The sequence below is a fragment of the Sorex fumeus genome, unplaced genomic scaffold (genome assembly GCF_029834395.1).
Source record: "Sorex fumeus unplaced genomic scaffold, SorFum_2.1 ptg000043l, whole genome shotgun sequence".
In the NCBI taxonomy this organism is placed as follows: Eukaryota; Metazoa; Chordata; class Mammalia; order Eulipotyphla; family Soricidae; genus Sorex; species Sorex fumeus.
Window position 1 is genome coordinate 5,105,560 of NW_026606100.1, and position 16,112 is coordinate 5,121,671.

Genomic DNA, 16,112 nt, shown 5'->3' on the forward strand with positions numbered 1-16,112 from the left:
TCTTTGGAACCCTTTGCCATCAGGGCTGTTCTGAATATCAGAGGTTTGATGTGTTTCAGCAGAAGGACTAGAGTCCTAGTGTGAAAAAGCAAGCCCTTAGCAATGCACCTACTTTACAATATCTTTTCTTTTTTCAGTTTCATTATTTTATCCTCATCAATTGTGGAGCTAATGTAGACCTGTTGGATATCCTTCAACCTGATGAAAACACCACGTTTTTTGTTTGTGACACCCACAGACCAGTCAATGTTGTGAATGTGTACAACGATACCCAGGTAACCAGGCCTTTGGGGGCCAGACTTCCCCTGAATTTACCCATCAGTCTGTCTATATCTTCTATTTTTTTTTTTAGTTTAAATTTTATTTATTTGCTTTTTGGGTCACACCCAGTGATGCTCATGAGTTTTTCCTGGCTCTGCACTTAGGAATTACTCTTGGTGGTGCTTGTGGAACCATTTGAGATGCCAGGAATTTAACCTGGGTCGGCCACGTGCAAAGCAAACGCCCTATCTGCTGTGCTATCGCTCCGACCCCTCTATATCTTCTTTATGTCAGCATTGCACCTGGTTCTTCTGGCAAGACGTGTATCCAACGCCCCTGATGTTGTGGTTGGAGTGGCCTAAGGACAAGATCATCATCTTGTCCATCTTTGATGAGAGAGATGGTATCAAAGACCCTTGGAGAATCTCAGAATGCTTTTCTGGAATTCTCTTTATCTTAGAGGTGTAGGGATAGAATTCAACACTGTTTGTTCTTGGGACTCAGAAACAGCCTGGCTTCATTGACTATCAGGGAACATTAGCAATGTCTGCTGTTAAAGAGGATACCTGCTCTGGCCATGTAAAGGGGTGATGTTAGGACCAGCAGGAGTCATTGTTAACCGAAATGGCTCTGCTCTTCCACAGTTAACCTCTGAGCAGTGAACCCAGTGTCTGACTCAGAGCAGCCAACTAACCATACTCTTCATACTTCATACTCTTCTGGGTTGACCTCATACCAGGTTAACAAAGGGTATTGCCCAAAGTTCTTGGGTAAAGAAGTTCTTCAAGAGAAATCAACCTCAACTACATTTAGAAAAAGGAATTCTTCAGGGGCTGGAGCAATAGCACAGCAGGTAGGGCTTTTGCCTTGCACATGGCCTACCCGGGTTCTATTCCCAGCATCCCATATGGTCCCCTGAGCACTGCCAGGAGTGATTCCTGAGTGCAAAGCCAGGAGTAACCCCTGAGTATCGCCAGGTGTGACCCAAAAAGCAAAAAAAAAAAAAAAAAAAAAAAAAAGGAATTCTTTATTGAGGTGGAGGTTGCACATTTTTATAACCTCATCAGGGGCCAATTTGTAGAACGTTCATTTTGTTGACTTGATGTGTTGACTTTATTAGAGAAAGCTTTTTTCCCCTCTGACTTAGGTAACAGAACAGAGTCACAGAGTTTTGAAAATTTTGTATAGTATGTGGTATGTAACACCTTACTAACTTAAATGAAAAGAAAATGCCTGAAAAGTTTGGAATTCTCCAACAGTTGGTTATGGTTGTGTGCAGAAAACTTTTGAGGCAGCTAGTTAGAAAATAAGATTCTAACTAGAGAAAAAAAAATTGAAGTGATGAGTAATTTCTGTCAAGGAGCAAAGAGGGACTTGATTGCTCTCGGTTTCATCTTAGATCAAACTACTCATTAAACAAGATGATGACCTTGAAGTTCCTGCCTATGATGACATCTTTAGGGATGATGAAGAGGATGAAGAACATTCAGGAAATGAAAGTGAAGATGGGTCAGAACCTTCTGAGAAGCGCACACGGTTAGAAGAAGTGAGTTTGGGCTTCTTTCCATGGTTTTAAGGAATTTGTTACTCCTCTTAGAAGTCAGAGGTCAGCCTAGAACATCTGTCTTTTTTGGGGGGGGGCCCACCCGCTGATGCTTAGGGCTAACTCCTGGCTTTGTGCTCAGGAATTACTCTTGGCAGTGCTCGGCAGACCATATGGGATGTTGGGAATTGAACCCCGGTTGGCTGCATGCAAAGCAAGTGCCCTATCTGCTATACTATTGCTCCAGCCTCCATGCCCAGAACTTCTGATCTTAGGCCAATACTGGAGGAAGCAGTTCTAGATACTGACTTTACATTCTGTGATCCCTGATTGTGTGACTTTAAAAGGTTTCTCTGGATTCTTAGGATTTCTCTGCACCACAATACCTTTGTCCATATAGTGGAGTTCTCATCATCTGAAATTCAATTTAGGACTGTGCAGCTCTACTCCTAGTGTGTAGACGTACATTTATTTATTTATTTATTTGTTGGTTTTGAGCAACACTTGGTGGTACCCAGGGCTTACTCCTTAATCTGTGCTCAGGGATCATCCATAGTGGTCATCAGGGAACCATATATAGTGCCAGAGATTGAACCTAAGTCATCAAGGCAAGCAAGCATCCTCCCTGCTATACTGTCTCTCTGACCCGAAGGATTATGGCATTGGGGTCCATTCTAATATATCTGTCTTACTAAGAGATGAGATATCCTGAAAATCCTTTCCTATGCCCTTTGCCCTTCTAAATAATCTCTTTATCCTCTTCACCTCCCAAAAATTCAAAAGGATTTTATCTATGAATTTGGAATGAATTGATCTTGCTTAGTGTCCTTGAGCACAAATATGCTTTGAGGTTTTCCAGGTTCTTGGTATGATAAATGCTTTTCCAATGAAAACCTGGTCATTTCTGGCATTATATTATGAGACTGGGTCTTATGTGAACCTTCTTTTTTATCGACTTTCTCTGATACCACTCTGGCAAAGGAGGTAATTGACAGAATAGACACTACCCAAAAGTAGAAGAAGTTCAGGTTCACTTTGACCTCTGTTAATCCCTGAGGGGAGTGACTTCTTGTTACCTTAGGTGAAGCAACGTACAGGCACCCTACCCAGTCACGTCTGACAATGCCTCTATAGTGATTTGGAGAGGTGTACCAGGCAGAAGGTAGAAATCTAAGAGATTGGAGGTATTTGCAAGAGTGGGGATCTGGTAATAGGTAGAACAGATATGAGTAGGGAGGGACAATGTTTTTGTTAGAGAGGTGCAGTTTTTATCGAAATGTTCTGTCTTGCAAGGCTCCTTCTTGGTCTTTTGACTGCTGGATTTTTTTTTTTTTTTTGCTGTATTTGTTGTTCTCATATTGCCAGCTTTTAAAATTTTTTTTTATTTTACAAAGTAGTTCACAATATTTGATTACATTTAATATTCAAACACCAGTCCCACTACCGTTACACCTTCCTACCACTATATTTCGGGTGTTTCCATCCCAAACCCTAATCCCTGCCCCAAAGCAGAACCGAAATAATATATTTCCCTCTAAGGTTGGTTGCCTCCTACTTTGAATCCCATTAAGTGTGGTACGGTACTCTTGGGACATGGGTAGGGTGTGTCCTAGGAAAGTGTCTCGTGGCCACAGATGTTGCAGTGAGGTCGAGGAGAAGATTCACTCGTGGGTGAGGCTTGTCCCAAGTGTGTAGAGAGTGTCTGTGAGCATGGCGGTGGTTGAGTTCTGGAGGTTTTTGGCTGCTGGGACTGGGTCCCTTGGGATGGGGAGGGCTCTCACCCATCCCCCTCTGGGACGCCCCTAGTGAAACAGCCTGGCGTGGGGTCTGGCAGCATGGTTGTAGCAAGCATCATGTTATGCTCCCTTCTGGGAGAGAAGGACATGCGATCTGGATGGTGGCTGATGACGAAAGAATATCTGGCGCCAGCCAGGGGTAGTTTATGGGCATGAATATTGCCAGCTTCTTTAGCAACAAATCTGACACATGCAAATGAAAACAAAAAATTAGCAACTATTAACCCAAAGCACCCAGAAAAATTTGTGTTCTTCCTCTGGTCCCAGGATACCTTCGTGGTCTACCTGACTCACTTTTTGTTATTGCTGTTGTTGTTGTTGTTGTTGTTTTCTGGGGGCCCACACTTGACAGTGCTTAGGGTTACTCTTGGCTCTGTGCTCAGGTGTCACTCCTGGTGGGCTTGGGACCATATGGGGTGCCAGGGATCAAACCCAGGTCAGCTGCATGCAAGGCAAACATGCTACCCCATGACTCACTTTTTAGTCATGTATGCATATATATAATATAGGGTTTTTAATTATATTTATTTGATGTTCAGGGGAAATGCATTTGCCACATCTTCCCGGAAGCAGAAATCTCAGCACTATGTATTTATCTACCTTGGGCCTTCATTGTGAGAGCTAAAGATTGTATTATAAAACTGGAATAGTCTCAGGCTGAAGAGATAGCACAGCGGGTAGGGCATTTGCCTAGCATGCGGCCGACCCGGGTTCGATTCCCAGCATCCCATATGGTCCTCTGAGCAGAGCCAGGAGTAACCCCTGTGCATCGCTGGGTGTGACCAAGAAAAGCAAAAAAAAAAAAAAAAAAAAAAAAACTGGAATAGTCTCTTGGGACTGGAGCAATAGAACAGCAGATAAGGCACTTGCCTTGCACACAGCTGACCTGGGTTCAATCCCTGACACCCCATATAGTTCCCTGAGCCTGCCAGGAGTGATTTCTCAGTGATTTCCTGAGCTCTGCTGGGTGTGGTCCAAAAACTAAAAAAAAGAGAACAACAAAATTAGAATAGTGTTTGTTATATGGTAGGATGTAAGAAACATTAGCCCTTATTCATCCTGATGGGGAAGCTGGTGTGAGGTACACGGTGACTGTGTACATGTCCCAGATCATTCGACAGGTAGGCAATCGGCAGCTGGGGCAGAAGGACAGCAGGGGCTCTGGGGAGGCATCTATTCCTGAGCATAGTGGGGTGTCCGCAGTGCAGATGGGCTAGAAGCCATCCCAGTGGTTCCTGTCCTCAATCCTGTCCCTTTCCAGGAGCAAACTGCACTCAGGAACAGGAATGACTTTTCCACTGGGGTCTTTTCTGTAGCTCCTGCCATATTGGAATCTTTTTGGACTCTGCCTCATTTGCCCAACCTTTTGTTCTGTGTGTCCTTGTTGCAGGAGATAGTGGAGCAAACCATGAAGAGGAGGCAACGAAGGGAGTGGGAGGCCCGGAGGTGAGTGTACACGCCAAGCAGTGCCTGGAATGAGGAGCCTGCTCTCCCTTTGCGTCTGCGGGTCTAGTGCCTGCTTTATTACCTCCCTGCATGCTGTATGCATTTCCTCCCTTGTAGGAAAATTCATTTAGTCCAGTAGCTCTGGAGCAGTAACTCTAGGAGTAGGCATGAGGTCCCTATGCTGGGGACGAGCTCTTTGTCCCATTTTTATCACTTATGGTCCCATGAGTGACAGACCCAGGCCCAAAGATCTCTATAAATACATGCAGCCTTATAGAGACAATGGTCATGATTCTTTATTTTTCTAGAGAAGAGTATTTTTGTTTACAAGTTCTTTTGAATTCCTCTAAATATTTAGATCTGAAGTACTTTATTTTTTATTTATTTTATGTTTTTGGTTTTTGGGTAATGCCCAGTGGTGCTCAAGCTTACTCTGTGCTCAGGGATCACTCCTGATAGGCTCAGAGGACCTTATGGATGTTGGGAATTGAATCCAGGTCGGCCAGGTGCAAGGCAAATACCCTTTTGCTCTGGCCCTGAAGTCCTTTAAAGTTGAAATATTGGAAAGGTTATTCTAGCTTAAGATGAAAGTGTAGCAATGTCCTTAAGCTGGGAATTCCTTACTCTGTTGGTCCTTGACAGTCTTACCTGAGCACTGGATCACTGTCCCCTGCTGTTCCAACTAAGGCCTGTTTCTGGCTGTCTCCAGATGGAAGGTCAGTGTGAAACCGTTTCAGGAAATGAAAGGAGAGCAAAGTAAATATCACCTATTTTTATGAATGGAAGGTTTCTAAATTTGAGTCGATCTTCCTGGGTGATCTTCCAAACCATTTTACATAAAACTAATATGTACCTAACTGCATTTTTCTACTTAATATTACCATTTTGGGTAGTTCCCCTTCAAAAGAAATAGAGTTCCCCAAAGTTTATAAATTTTATTTTCCCCTTTTCTTCATTGTGATGTGGAAAAGGGGGAAGGGAGGAGAAACACCTTGAATCTTGGGTTACAGTACCCCCGCTCGTTCATGGTGCTTGCTGAAGGTTGCTCTCTTTGAACAATCCTGTCACACACACAGGATCCTGCTTCTTTTTTGTTGTTATTTGTTTTTTTGGGTCATACCTGGGTGGCTCTGAGTACTTACTCCTGGCTTTGTGTTTAGGAATTATTCCTGGTGGGGCTTGGGTTGGGGGGGACCATGTGGGGTACTGGGGATAGAACCTGGTTCGGCTGCGTGCAAGGCAAGTGCCCTATCTGCTGTACTATCACTCCGGCCCAGGGTCCTACTTCTTAGCTGTGGGTACTCACACATCTTTTAGTGGTACTCAGTGAGGATCACACACCTTTATTTTTTTAATTTATTTTTTAACTTCTTTATTGAATCACTGTGACATATACCATTACAAAGCTGTTCATGATTGGATTTCAGTTATACAATATTATAACACCCATCGCTCCACCAGTGTACATTTTCCAGCACCAGGGTCCCCAGGTCCCCTCCCATCACCCTCCACCCCCCATTGCCTGCCTGCCTCTATGGCAGGCGCTCTTTACTTTCTCTTCTCTTTCTCTCTCTCTCTCTCTCTCTTTCTCTCTTTTTCTCTCTCTCTCTGTCTCTCTCTCTCTCTCTCTTTCTCCTTTTGGGCATTGGGATCACAGCTCTTTAGCTGTGCTCACACATGTGGCTTTAGAGCAGCTGCAAGTTACTTATATGGTGTGGAAAGGTCACAGCCGAGTTGCCAGGATCATGCTCTGTGTGTGCGGTGGCCCTGGTGACCTTGCACTTGAAGTGCAGGTGTTCTGAGCCACTGAGCTATTCTGCTGCTCTGCTAAGCTTTCTAACCTGCACAGTAGCAACTGGCCATTATCCCTCTTCTCTCCTCTTGAGATAACTGGTGGGTTATCTCCTGTATCTAACTAGTGAGTTACCTCTGGTATCTTGCCATGAGAATGAAGGCTGGATGTCAACAATCTTGTGCACAGTTTTTTCTTATTTCTTTGAATTGTTAGGAGAGCTTCTCAGAAGTAGGTTCTGAGACTGCCGTTTTACATCTTCCATTGCCACAAGCATTTTTTGTGAGTTTTACTGCATTTCCAGCATGGTAGTTCTACAGCCATCACTCTTAATTGTTTCCAAAACATATGGAGGAATGTATGTGGGAAGCCGCGTCCATGCTACTTTATTACAGCATTCTGTTGTGATTGTTCTAGTATATGATTACTGTTGTTAATATCATTATGCCTTATTTATAATATATCTTTTTGGAGAGTTTACTACTGTGATTTTAGGCTTCCACTGGGGATCGTGGGAGGGGTCCCCCTCAGGTGAGGCTAACTGCAGAATTCTGAAAGTATTCGAAAGTAAAAACAAGGCACAATGGCATTATTTGCATTTTAATCTTTTCCATATCTTTGTCATCTTGGACTACTTCCTGTTGAAGTTCCCTGTTTTGTGTCATTACAGGAGAGACATCCTCTTTGACTATGAGCAGTATGAGTATCATGGAACTTCTGTAAGTACTAGGTGGAATTTACATCAAGTTTTACCTCTAGAGGGCAGTGTTTTAAAACATGAGGGAGAAGTCCAGAAAGTCTCATTTGAGTTTAAGCCCCACAACATTCCACCGTGTGACCCTGAGCAGAGGGTATGTTTCTGAGTCTTGAACTCTGTCTCTACACAATGAGGGAATGGTCCTCATTTCAGAGGGAGTTATTAGGATTGTCCTTTGCACCCAACTGGTGCCCAAAGAACAATCAATGGGACTATTATTTTTGTTCATCATCAGAAACAGAGAACAAATCTATATTGATCTCTATGTGAAAAGATAGAACCCAAGGACCAGGGAGATAGTACAGTAGGTAAGTTGTTTGCCTTGCATGTGCCCTACCCTGTTTTGACCCCCTGCGTCATAAATGGTCCTTTGAGCATCTCTAGGAATGACCCCTAAGCAAGAGCCAGGAGTAAGCCCTGAGCACTCCTGGGTGGTGGTCCCCAAAACAAATAAAGCAGAACTAATAAAATAAAACCCTGAAGCCCCAACAGTGAGTGTGCGTGAGTGTGTTATGGAAAATAATTTCGTATAGAAAACTTATTACAGTGTTGAAAAAAGTCCAGAGCCTAGAAAATAACTTGCAAATCAGTGGTCCTATATTTAGTTTTAGAATTGGACCTTGAAACTGCGAGCTATGTTCCCAATTTTTCTTTTATTATTAAGGTTCCAATGTCCTTAAGAAATATTTTTTTATAGGGCTATATCTGTTAATGCTCAGGGTCCTAGAACACTGTGAGTAGATTTCAGCCCTGCACTGGCTAGTAGTGCTTTGCTTAGGGGAACCACTAGGGCCACACATAGCTGGGGGTACTTGAAGGTCACCGGGGCTGCCCCATGTGGTGGTGCTTGAAACATTGTGTAGTATGAAGGATCAGACTTCCGGCTCATGTATTCTAGGCATTCACCATTCAAATCTCAGGGCTAGGATGAAGGAGACATTACTGGTGCCTGCTGTAGGAAATCGATGAACAACAGGATGATTGTGATACAGTGATACAGCTGTCTAGACACTTCAGCTGTCTCCCTCACTCTCCCATTGCCTCTGAAGGATCATTCTTTTGCCCTCCATTATTCTTCCCTGACTAGTTAGTGGATGGATGGACTGATCTATTGGTGGATGGACCAATAAATGACTGGCTTCTGCCATATACTTGATGACTCCCTTGGAAATTCTCTCCAGCGGGCAGCCTGGAATCTTCTACCTGATGTGGCTTTACCAACACTGTAAACATTGGTCAAACATTGTTCCTCCCTTGTCATTTTCTACCAACACCCAGACCCTGTGCTCACAGGGAATCATCTGCAGAGAGCCCTGTTAGGAAGGCCTCACCAGACACCAGGGTTCCTTCTCCTTGTAATAGTCAACCGGAACAAGGTTCTGGTCTCCTCACCTCTGCCAGTGCACAGGTCATCAGCCACCCAGGAGGAGTATGTGGACGCAGTCGAGCAGATGTCAGGGTGCCTGGGTGGCACACCCAGATTCCTGAGAGCCCTAACAAGCTATGTAGAGGCCCCAGCACAGGGAGGCCTTACTGCCTTCCCTTCCCATGTGACAGCGTGCCCAGCGATGGCTTTGCTCGGAGAAGCTTCTCCCACTCAGGCTCTCCTAGAACCCACCTGCAGGGAACTTGACTGGGCAGCTTGGGTCTAGCCCAGCCATGCGGCCTGGCTCCTGTGTGTCCTATGCCTATGGGGGCCCTGGGTCTCAGGCTTCTTTTTCTTGCAGTCGGCCATGGTGATGTTTGACCTGGCGTGGATGATGTCCAAGGACCTGAATGACATGTTATGGTGTGTAGCCCCTGGGAATGTAAACATGCATGACCTGGTTTTCTTCATCACTGTGGGGGCCACAAACTCCTCGGACTGGGGTGTGGGGAAGAGGGAAAAAGAAAAAAGAGGAGAGAGAGAGAAGAAAAGTGTGTGTCATAGAGGAAGGCTGGACTGGGGTGGCGGTGGGGATACACCGAAACTGTGTACATTGGGGAAATGTACACTGGTGAAAGGATGGGTGTTGGAACATTGATTGACTGAAACCCAATCATGATCAACTTTGTAACTGTGTATCTCACAGTGATTCAATTCAAAAAACAACAACAAAACTCCTGTGGTAGGGCCAGGAGTACAGAGGACCCAAGGGTGGGATCTGGTTACAGCTCCATCCTTTATGCTCTATCACTAACCTGAGATGCTTGTGAGAAATTGGGGAGAAAGGATCGAGAGATTTGAACCTGGCTCTGGTGTGTGGCGTGGTGTGAAATTCAATACCAGAATAGCCACTTGCCTGTCTCTGAAGTTACTGCTAGGGCTGGGAACTCTAGGCTCAAAGGACTATCACAGATGTGAGCGGAGTTAAAAACTAAACCTGCAAAGTCTTTCAGGAGGAAAAAGGTGGGATCCCTGAAGTCTGGTCTATAGAACATGTGGAGGCCAGTTTAGCATCAAGGACGTAGGAGTAAGCACGTGCTATGTGCTTAGTGGTACCCATGACAGCCCCCTATAGCTTATTTCCTGGTGAGTAAGTATATACTTACCACTCTAAGCACCTTGAGTTATCAGATAATCCCCCTGTGAAATGCCTCCCCATCACTCCAGAATAAGCCCAAGAATGAATGCAAAAGAACTTGTTGAAAAATGCACACCTGGGGGCTGGAGCGATAGCACAACGAGTAGGGTGTTTGCCTTGCACGCTGCTGACCCAGGCTCGATTTCCAGCATCCCATATGGTCCCCCGAGCACCTACAGTAGTAATTCCTGAGTGCTTGAGCCAGGAGTAACTCCCTTGCATTGCCAGGTGTAACCCAAAAGCAAAAAAAGAAAAATGCACATGTGTAACGGTTAGGAGAAAGTGAGGATGGTCCAAGAAAACCCACTAGTATGGCCTTTTCTGAAGGTGCACTTTAGAGGCAGGATACAGATGGCCTCAGAGATGATGATGCTTTGGGTGCCAGCCTCCCAGGGCTGCTCCCGCTTCCTTCTGCATAGTGTCCCGGGGCTTTCTTGCTGTGGGGTCTGTAAAGTAGGTGCCGGGGTCAGCATGCATGTATGAGAGCCACCTCACCAGCCCAAACCCTGCTCTATTCTATCCTCTCCCTCCAGGTGGGCCATCGTGGGACTAACGGACCAGTGGGTGCAAGACAAGATCACCCAGTAAGGATTCGATCCCTTGGGCTGTCTGTGGCCTGAGCTTCAGTGTGGAGAGGAATGGCGGTGTCACTGTAGGGTCCTGTGGAGAAAAGAACTGGCCTTAGGCCAGTGATGGGGAGCTCTCTCCTGAATATAGATATTAGGGAGAGCAGGATTCTGCCACTCTCATCTCTGGTGGCTTTTAGGTAGCTCTAAAGGAATCAATAGGAACCTCAACCCCTGTGTTAACCCTCCCCCAGGGGTCTGAGCTTGTCACTTGATGCCACCCCAGCCTCTTTTTGCAGTTTGCAAAGGCCTCATGTTCCCCATTCCCTGCTTCCCTCATCCTCCCCACCCAAACCCTGTGGTGAGGTGGTGAGGTGCTGGCTGCCGGAAGGTCAAGTCCCACAGCTTAGTGTCGCTTCCTGGCCACGGAACCCAGCGAGGTCCCTGGGTCATGCTTCAGTCTGGTCTATAGAACACGTGGAGGCCATGTTAGCATTAAGGACCTAGAAGTTGGCATGTGCTATGTGCCCAGTGGTACCCATGACAGCCCTGTTTAATGGCTACACCCTTAAGTGTGTGTGCAGTACCATGCATCATTTGCAGCCTACGGCTGCCTCTTAAATGAGGCATATGGTCACCTTTCTCTTCAGTGGCCACTTGCAGGTGAACCTGGACTTGACCCCCAGCTGTGCTCTGGACACCCCTATGTTGGTTCCCCACCCCCTGCTGCAGATTATTTGCCCTGGCCCGGGTCTGCTCACAGTGGCTCTGGCTGGCAGGGGAGGCCTTGGTTTTCTTTTTTTTTTTCTTTTTGGGTCACACCTGGTGATGCACAGGGGTTACTCCTAGCTCTGTGCTCAGAAGTTACTCCTGGCAATGCTCAGGGGACCATATGGGATGCTGGGAACCGAACCCAGGTCGGCCGCCTACAAGGCAAACGCCCTACCCACTATGCTATCTCTCCAGCCCCAAGGCCTTGGTTTTCTAAGTGGCCTGCTTTTAGGGGCCTGAAATAAGTACAGGCAGGGTATCTGGCCCAGAGCACCATGTGAGGAGCTGCAGGTGAGACTAGAGCCCCTCCCTTCTAGCTCTGTGTGTCCCCCCAGCCACTCCTGCCACCACAGGGTTCTTAGTAGAGGCAACACAGGATCCACAGCTCTGGACAGCCTGTGTGGTAGCCTGCCTGCCCTGGAGTCTGTCGGAACCCTTGAGGAGGGGACTTATCAGTCCCTTTTCCTTTCCAGAATGAAGTATGTGACCGATGTTGGCATCCTGCAGCGCCACGTTTCCCGGCACAACCACCGCAATGAGGATGAGGAGCATGCCCTGTCTGTGGACTGCACACGCATCTCCTTCGAGTACGAGTATCCTTTGGGCTTATGTTGTGGGGCCCAGGCAGCACCCCTGTCCTCAGATGCTCTGCTCTGCTCAGCCATCGCACCTTCTGGCCCCAGCCCATGCGTCCTGCTCTCTCGCTGCAGAGCTGGGAGTCTGGTTGTGTGGTTGTGGCTGCTGTGTCCTCAGGATGGGCAGCAAATGGGTGAGAAGCTTCAGGAAGGGGGACCCTGGCATGCTCTCTGGCTGGCAAAGCTCCAGGTGTCAGGGCATAGCCTCTGCTCTGGCTCTTCTGTACAGCTTTGCCTCCAAACAAAGAAATAGCCCGTCTCTATTTAGAGCTCATTTGAGCACTGGCCCAAGGGGCGCACAGGCCTCAGTTTAGCAGAAACCACAGACTGTCTCAATTGGGAAGAAAATGAGCCACTAGCTAATGATCCCAGAGCACAGGGTTGTCTATGAGAACATTGGGGGTGATGGAGCAACTCAGGGCATTGGACCAGCATGCTCAGGATGGACGGTTTTGGGAGGCCACATCTGGGCCATGGCCTGATTTCTCCCAGTGGGAGGAGAGCAGCTGGGCAGAGACAGCTAGTACAGAACAGAAGCCCTAGACAAGCCTATGGAAGGGCCTGAGACATGGTTGGGGCCACACACTGCTCTGCAGCCCCCTTGACCACAGCCCAGCCTCCGCTTGGCACTCTACCAGCACTGGTCCCTACACGACAGCCTGTGCAACACGTGTTACACGGCTTCCAGATTCAAGCTCTGGTCTGTACATGGGCAGAAGCGGCTCCAGGAGTTCCTGGCAGACATGGGGTGAGTGACCACTGGGATCTGGAATGAAATCCCTACCGTCCAGCACTGCCTGTGTCTGCCCTGTTGCTCCCTCTAAGATCCCAGAGTGTTGCCTGTAGACTCCGTCCAACTTGTCCCTGGCTTGCACACATTCTGACCCTTCCCAGCTTTGTGTCCTGTTCATCAGTCGTATCACCAGTGTTTGCCGTCTTTCAGTCTCCCCCTGAAACAGGTGAAACAGAAGTTTCAGTCCATGGACATCTCTTTGAAGGAGAATTTGCGGGAGATGATTGAAGAATCTGCAAATAAATTTGGGTAAGCGTATGTATTTCTGGATCAAGATTTTTTTGTTTGTTTTTTGTATTTTTGTGGCTTCCTTAGCTCTGTGCTCAGGGATCATTCCTGGCAAGGCTCAGAGGACTGGATGCATTGCTGGGAATCGAACCCCCGATTAGCTGCATGGAAGACAAGCACCCTACCCCACTGTACTCTCTCTCTGGCCCTGGATCAACCTTCTTTAAACTCCAAGGCTGCCATTTGAACCACATTCTAAAGACAAGGCAGTAATCAAGAATGTACCATTGAGCCTAACTGGAGTCTGCCTGCTCATGAAATTTGAATTCCTTTTGGACTAAGAAGATTCGAGGAAGTCGTAAATCCAGGCCAGCCCAGGTTGTGCCTCAGTGGACCAGGGAATCAGGCTTGTGAGGGAGAATACACCAGGTCCTGTTTCCAGCCCTGCTCACATGAGTTCTCTGGCGTCCTGGCAGAACCCAGGACTAACTGCCCCGACTCTACTGCGGGTCCCAGCTAGGATCCTGTTGCTTTCTGTGGTACAGGAAAGGACCATCCATCCCTGCCTAGAACCCCAATATGTCTCTGCCCTGCAGCTGAGCAGCTTTGGATGGGTGTGGGCAGCAGGGCTGGTTTGTCTGCTCCTCCTGACTGCTTTCTTCCTCTAACAAGAATGACCAGGTTGTGAGCATTAGTGGGGGCCGGGATGGGACAGCAGCACAGCTGAGCTCACCCATACCTCAAGCACTTTCCCACGTGCACACAGGATGACGGCTCCATCACCCTCTTCCCTCCCCAACCCCATTGCAGGATGAAAGACATGCGCGTGCAGACTTTCAGCATTCATTTTGGGTTCAAGCATAAATTCCTGGCCAGCGATGTGGTCTTTGCTACCATGTCGCTGATGGAAAGCCCCGAGAAGGACGACTCAGGGACAGATAACTTCATCCAGGCCCTGGACTCACTCTCCAGGTAGTGTGCATGGCCATGGCTTCTCTCCCCTCAGCCTGATACAGCACAGCAAGCAGGTCTGTGGACCCCTACATCCTGCAGAAGTCATTTGAGTGGGTGTTGAAATTATAGTGTAAGCGAGCCAGACCTGGCACGTAGAACATCTGCTGCTCATCTGCAATATGTGTCAGTGTCTCTTGACCTTTTTTATCTATTTTTTATTTTCAGCTTTTGAAATTTCCTTCCCTAACTTTTTTCAATCTCCTAAACCTCCTAAGGTATTATTTGCTATATTTATTGACTCGTGTCATATAATTTCATCTTTATTTTGCAACTAATTTTCTTTTTATTTCTATTCCTTTCTTATCTTGCTTCCTCTGAGGTCTTATATTACCTCTTTTTAAATAGTGAGACTGGAGAGGGCTCTTGCCTTACATGCATACCCAGCATCCCATATGGTCCCCTCAGTATTGTCAGGAGTAGTTCCTGAACACAGAGCCAGGATAAGCCCTGAGCACTGCTGGGTAACTAAAAACAAAAAATAAATAAGTAAATAATTAGTAGTATCAGGGGATTTGACCTCAGAACTCCTTTGCTGCTGCTGCTGCTGCTGCTGCTTCTGTGTGTGTGTGTGTGTGTGTGTGTGTGTGTGTGTGTGTGTGTGTGTGTGGTTGGCTTCCCTGACTTGTAGGAGGAAGCATGATTCACATGGCTTTCTGACTTCATAGAACTCTCACTTCTGTTGTTCTTATGCAGTGTTAAAATCTGTGGAACTGAATTCTGAGGGTTTCTGGTTCTCAACTCTAGCACACTTTTTTCGAGGTAAGGGTGAGCGCGCCTGACAGGTTCATGCCTGGCACATGTGGAAATACCAGGGTTGGAACTTACACTTGCAAGCCAGGTTTTTTAGGCCACTGAGCTATTCTTCTGGGACCCAGCTAGATTCCTAAACTCTAAAACACTGTTGATGACTATTACTCTAGCTTTTTGTTTTGTTTCATTTGTTTTTTGTTTGGGGGCCACACTACGTGATGCTCAGGGGTTATTCCTGGCTCTGCAATCAGGAATTACTCCTGGTAGTACTTGGAGGACCATATGGCATATGGAGGACCAAACCTGGGTCAGCCATGTGCAAGGCAAACACCCTACCTGCTGTACTATCACTCTGGCTCTACTCTAACAACTTTTGGTCATTCTTCGTTCCTAGAATTTCCATGTGAATTTTTTATTGTTTCCATGTGAATTTTTTATTGCCCCTTAACTTCATATTTGTTTTGCTCATTATTGCTGCATAGAAACATAGCTGGGTTTTATATGCTGGCTTGGTTTCCTGCAGCATTGTTAAACTTCTTTAACGATGAACTTTTATTAGATTTAACATTTAATTAAATATTCTAATAGTTTTCAGTTGATTTCTTAGGATTTTTCTATGTATGAGACCATTATCTACAAATGAAAATGGAGTTACTTCTTCTTTTCCAATATAGATGCCTGTTTATTTTATTTTCTGGGCTAATTGCCCTGACTAGAATCTCCATTCTCTCCAGCGTGTTTTCATCAGTCCCTTCTCTTCTCTTTTCTATTTTGTCCCTATTGGCTCATGGTTGATTCTCTTTTCAGCAGTTTCCCCTCAGTGAGGGGTTCACTCTAGAAAGCTCTGCGCTGTCATGAGACTCCTAGGGGTCAGATGTCTCCAGCATCCTGGTCTTTATCATGGTTCCTGGTACTCTAACTTAACCCTTACACTGGCCTGATCTTAGATTCAGGGGTCAAAATTCCTTTTAACCTCTGTTCCCCAACTGCCTGGGGTTTGTTGTCACCTTTAGGTCTTGTTTCTCTCCTTCCTCCTACACTGATGCCAGCAACACACAGTCATGTGTCCTTGGTGGTCCCGCCTGTTTATGTCATAGGGTCTATAGTGTTTCCTCATCTCAGTCTCATTGTATTTAAACATGGATCCCTCATTCTTGGATTTGTAATCTAGTTACTCTATTTTTATCTAGAAATCT

At 46.4% G+C, this 16,112-nt stretch overlaps 1 protein-coding gene across 1 annotated transcript in view; it reads left to right on the forward strand.

Moving 5' to 3' along the window:
• The window catches only part of CDC45 (cell division cycle 45), a 32,468-nt gene that overhangs the window by 3,936 nt on the left and 12,420 nt on the right, over positions 1 to 16,112 (forward strand). The window contains exons 4-13 of the mRNA XM_056120814.1: positions 138 to 275; positions 1,661 to 1,807; positions 4,991 to 5,046; positions 7,509 to 7,557; positions 9,323 to 9,384; positions 10,693 to 10,743; positions 11,970 to 12,089; positions 12,748 to 12,879; positions 13,075 to 13,173; positions 13,963 to 14,124. Of these exons, the coding sequence (XP_055976789.1) occupies positions 138 to 275; positions 1,661 to 1,807; positions 4,991 to 5,046; positions 7,509 to 7,557; positions 9,323 to 9,384; positions 10,693 to 10,743; positions 11,970 to 12,089; positions 12,748 to 12,879; positions 13,075 to 13,173; positions 13,963 to 14,124 (1,016 nt within the window). The remainder of the gene's footprint in view (positions 1 to 137; positions 276 to 1,660; positions 1,808 to 4,990; positions 5,047 to 7,508; positions 7,558 to 9,322; positions 9,385 to 10,692; positions 10,744 to 11,969; positions 12,090 to 12,747; positions 12,880 to 13,074; positions 13,174 to 13,962; positions 14,125 to 16,112) is intronic.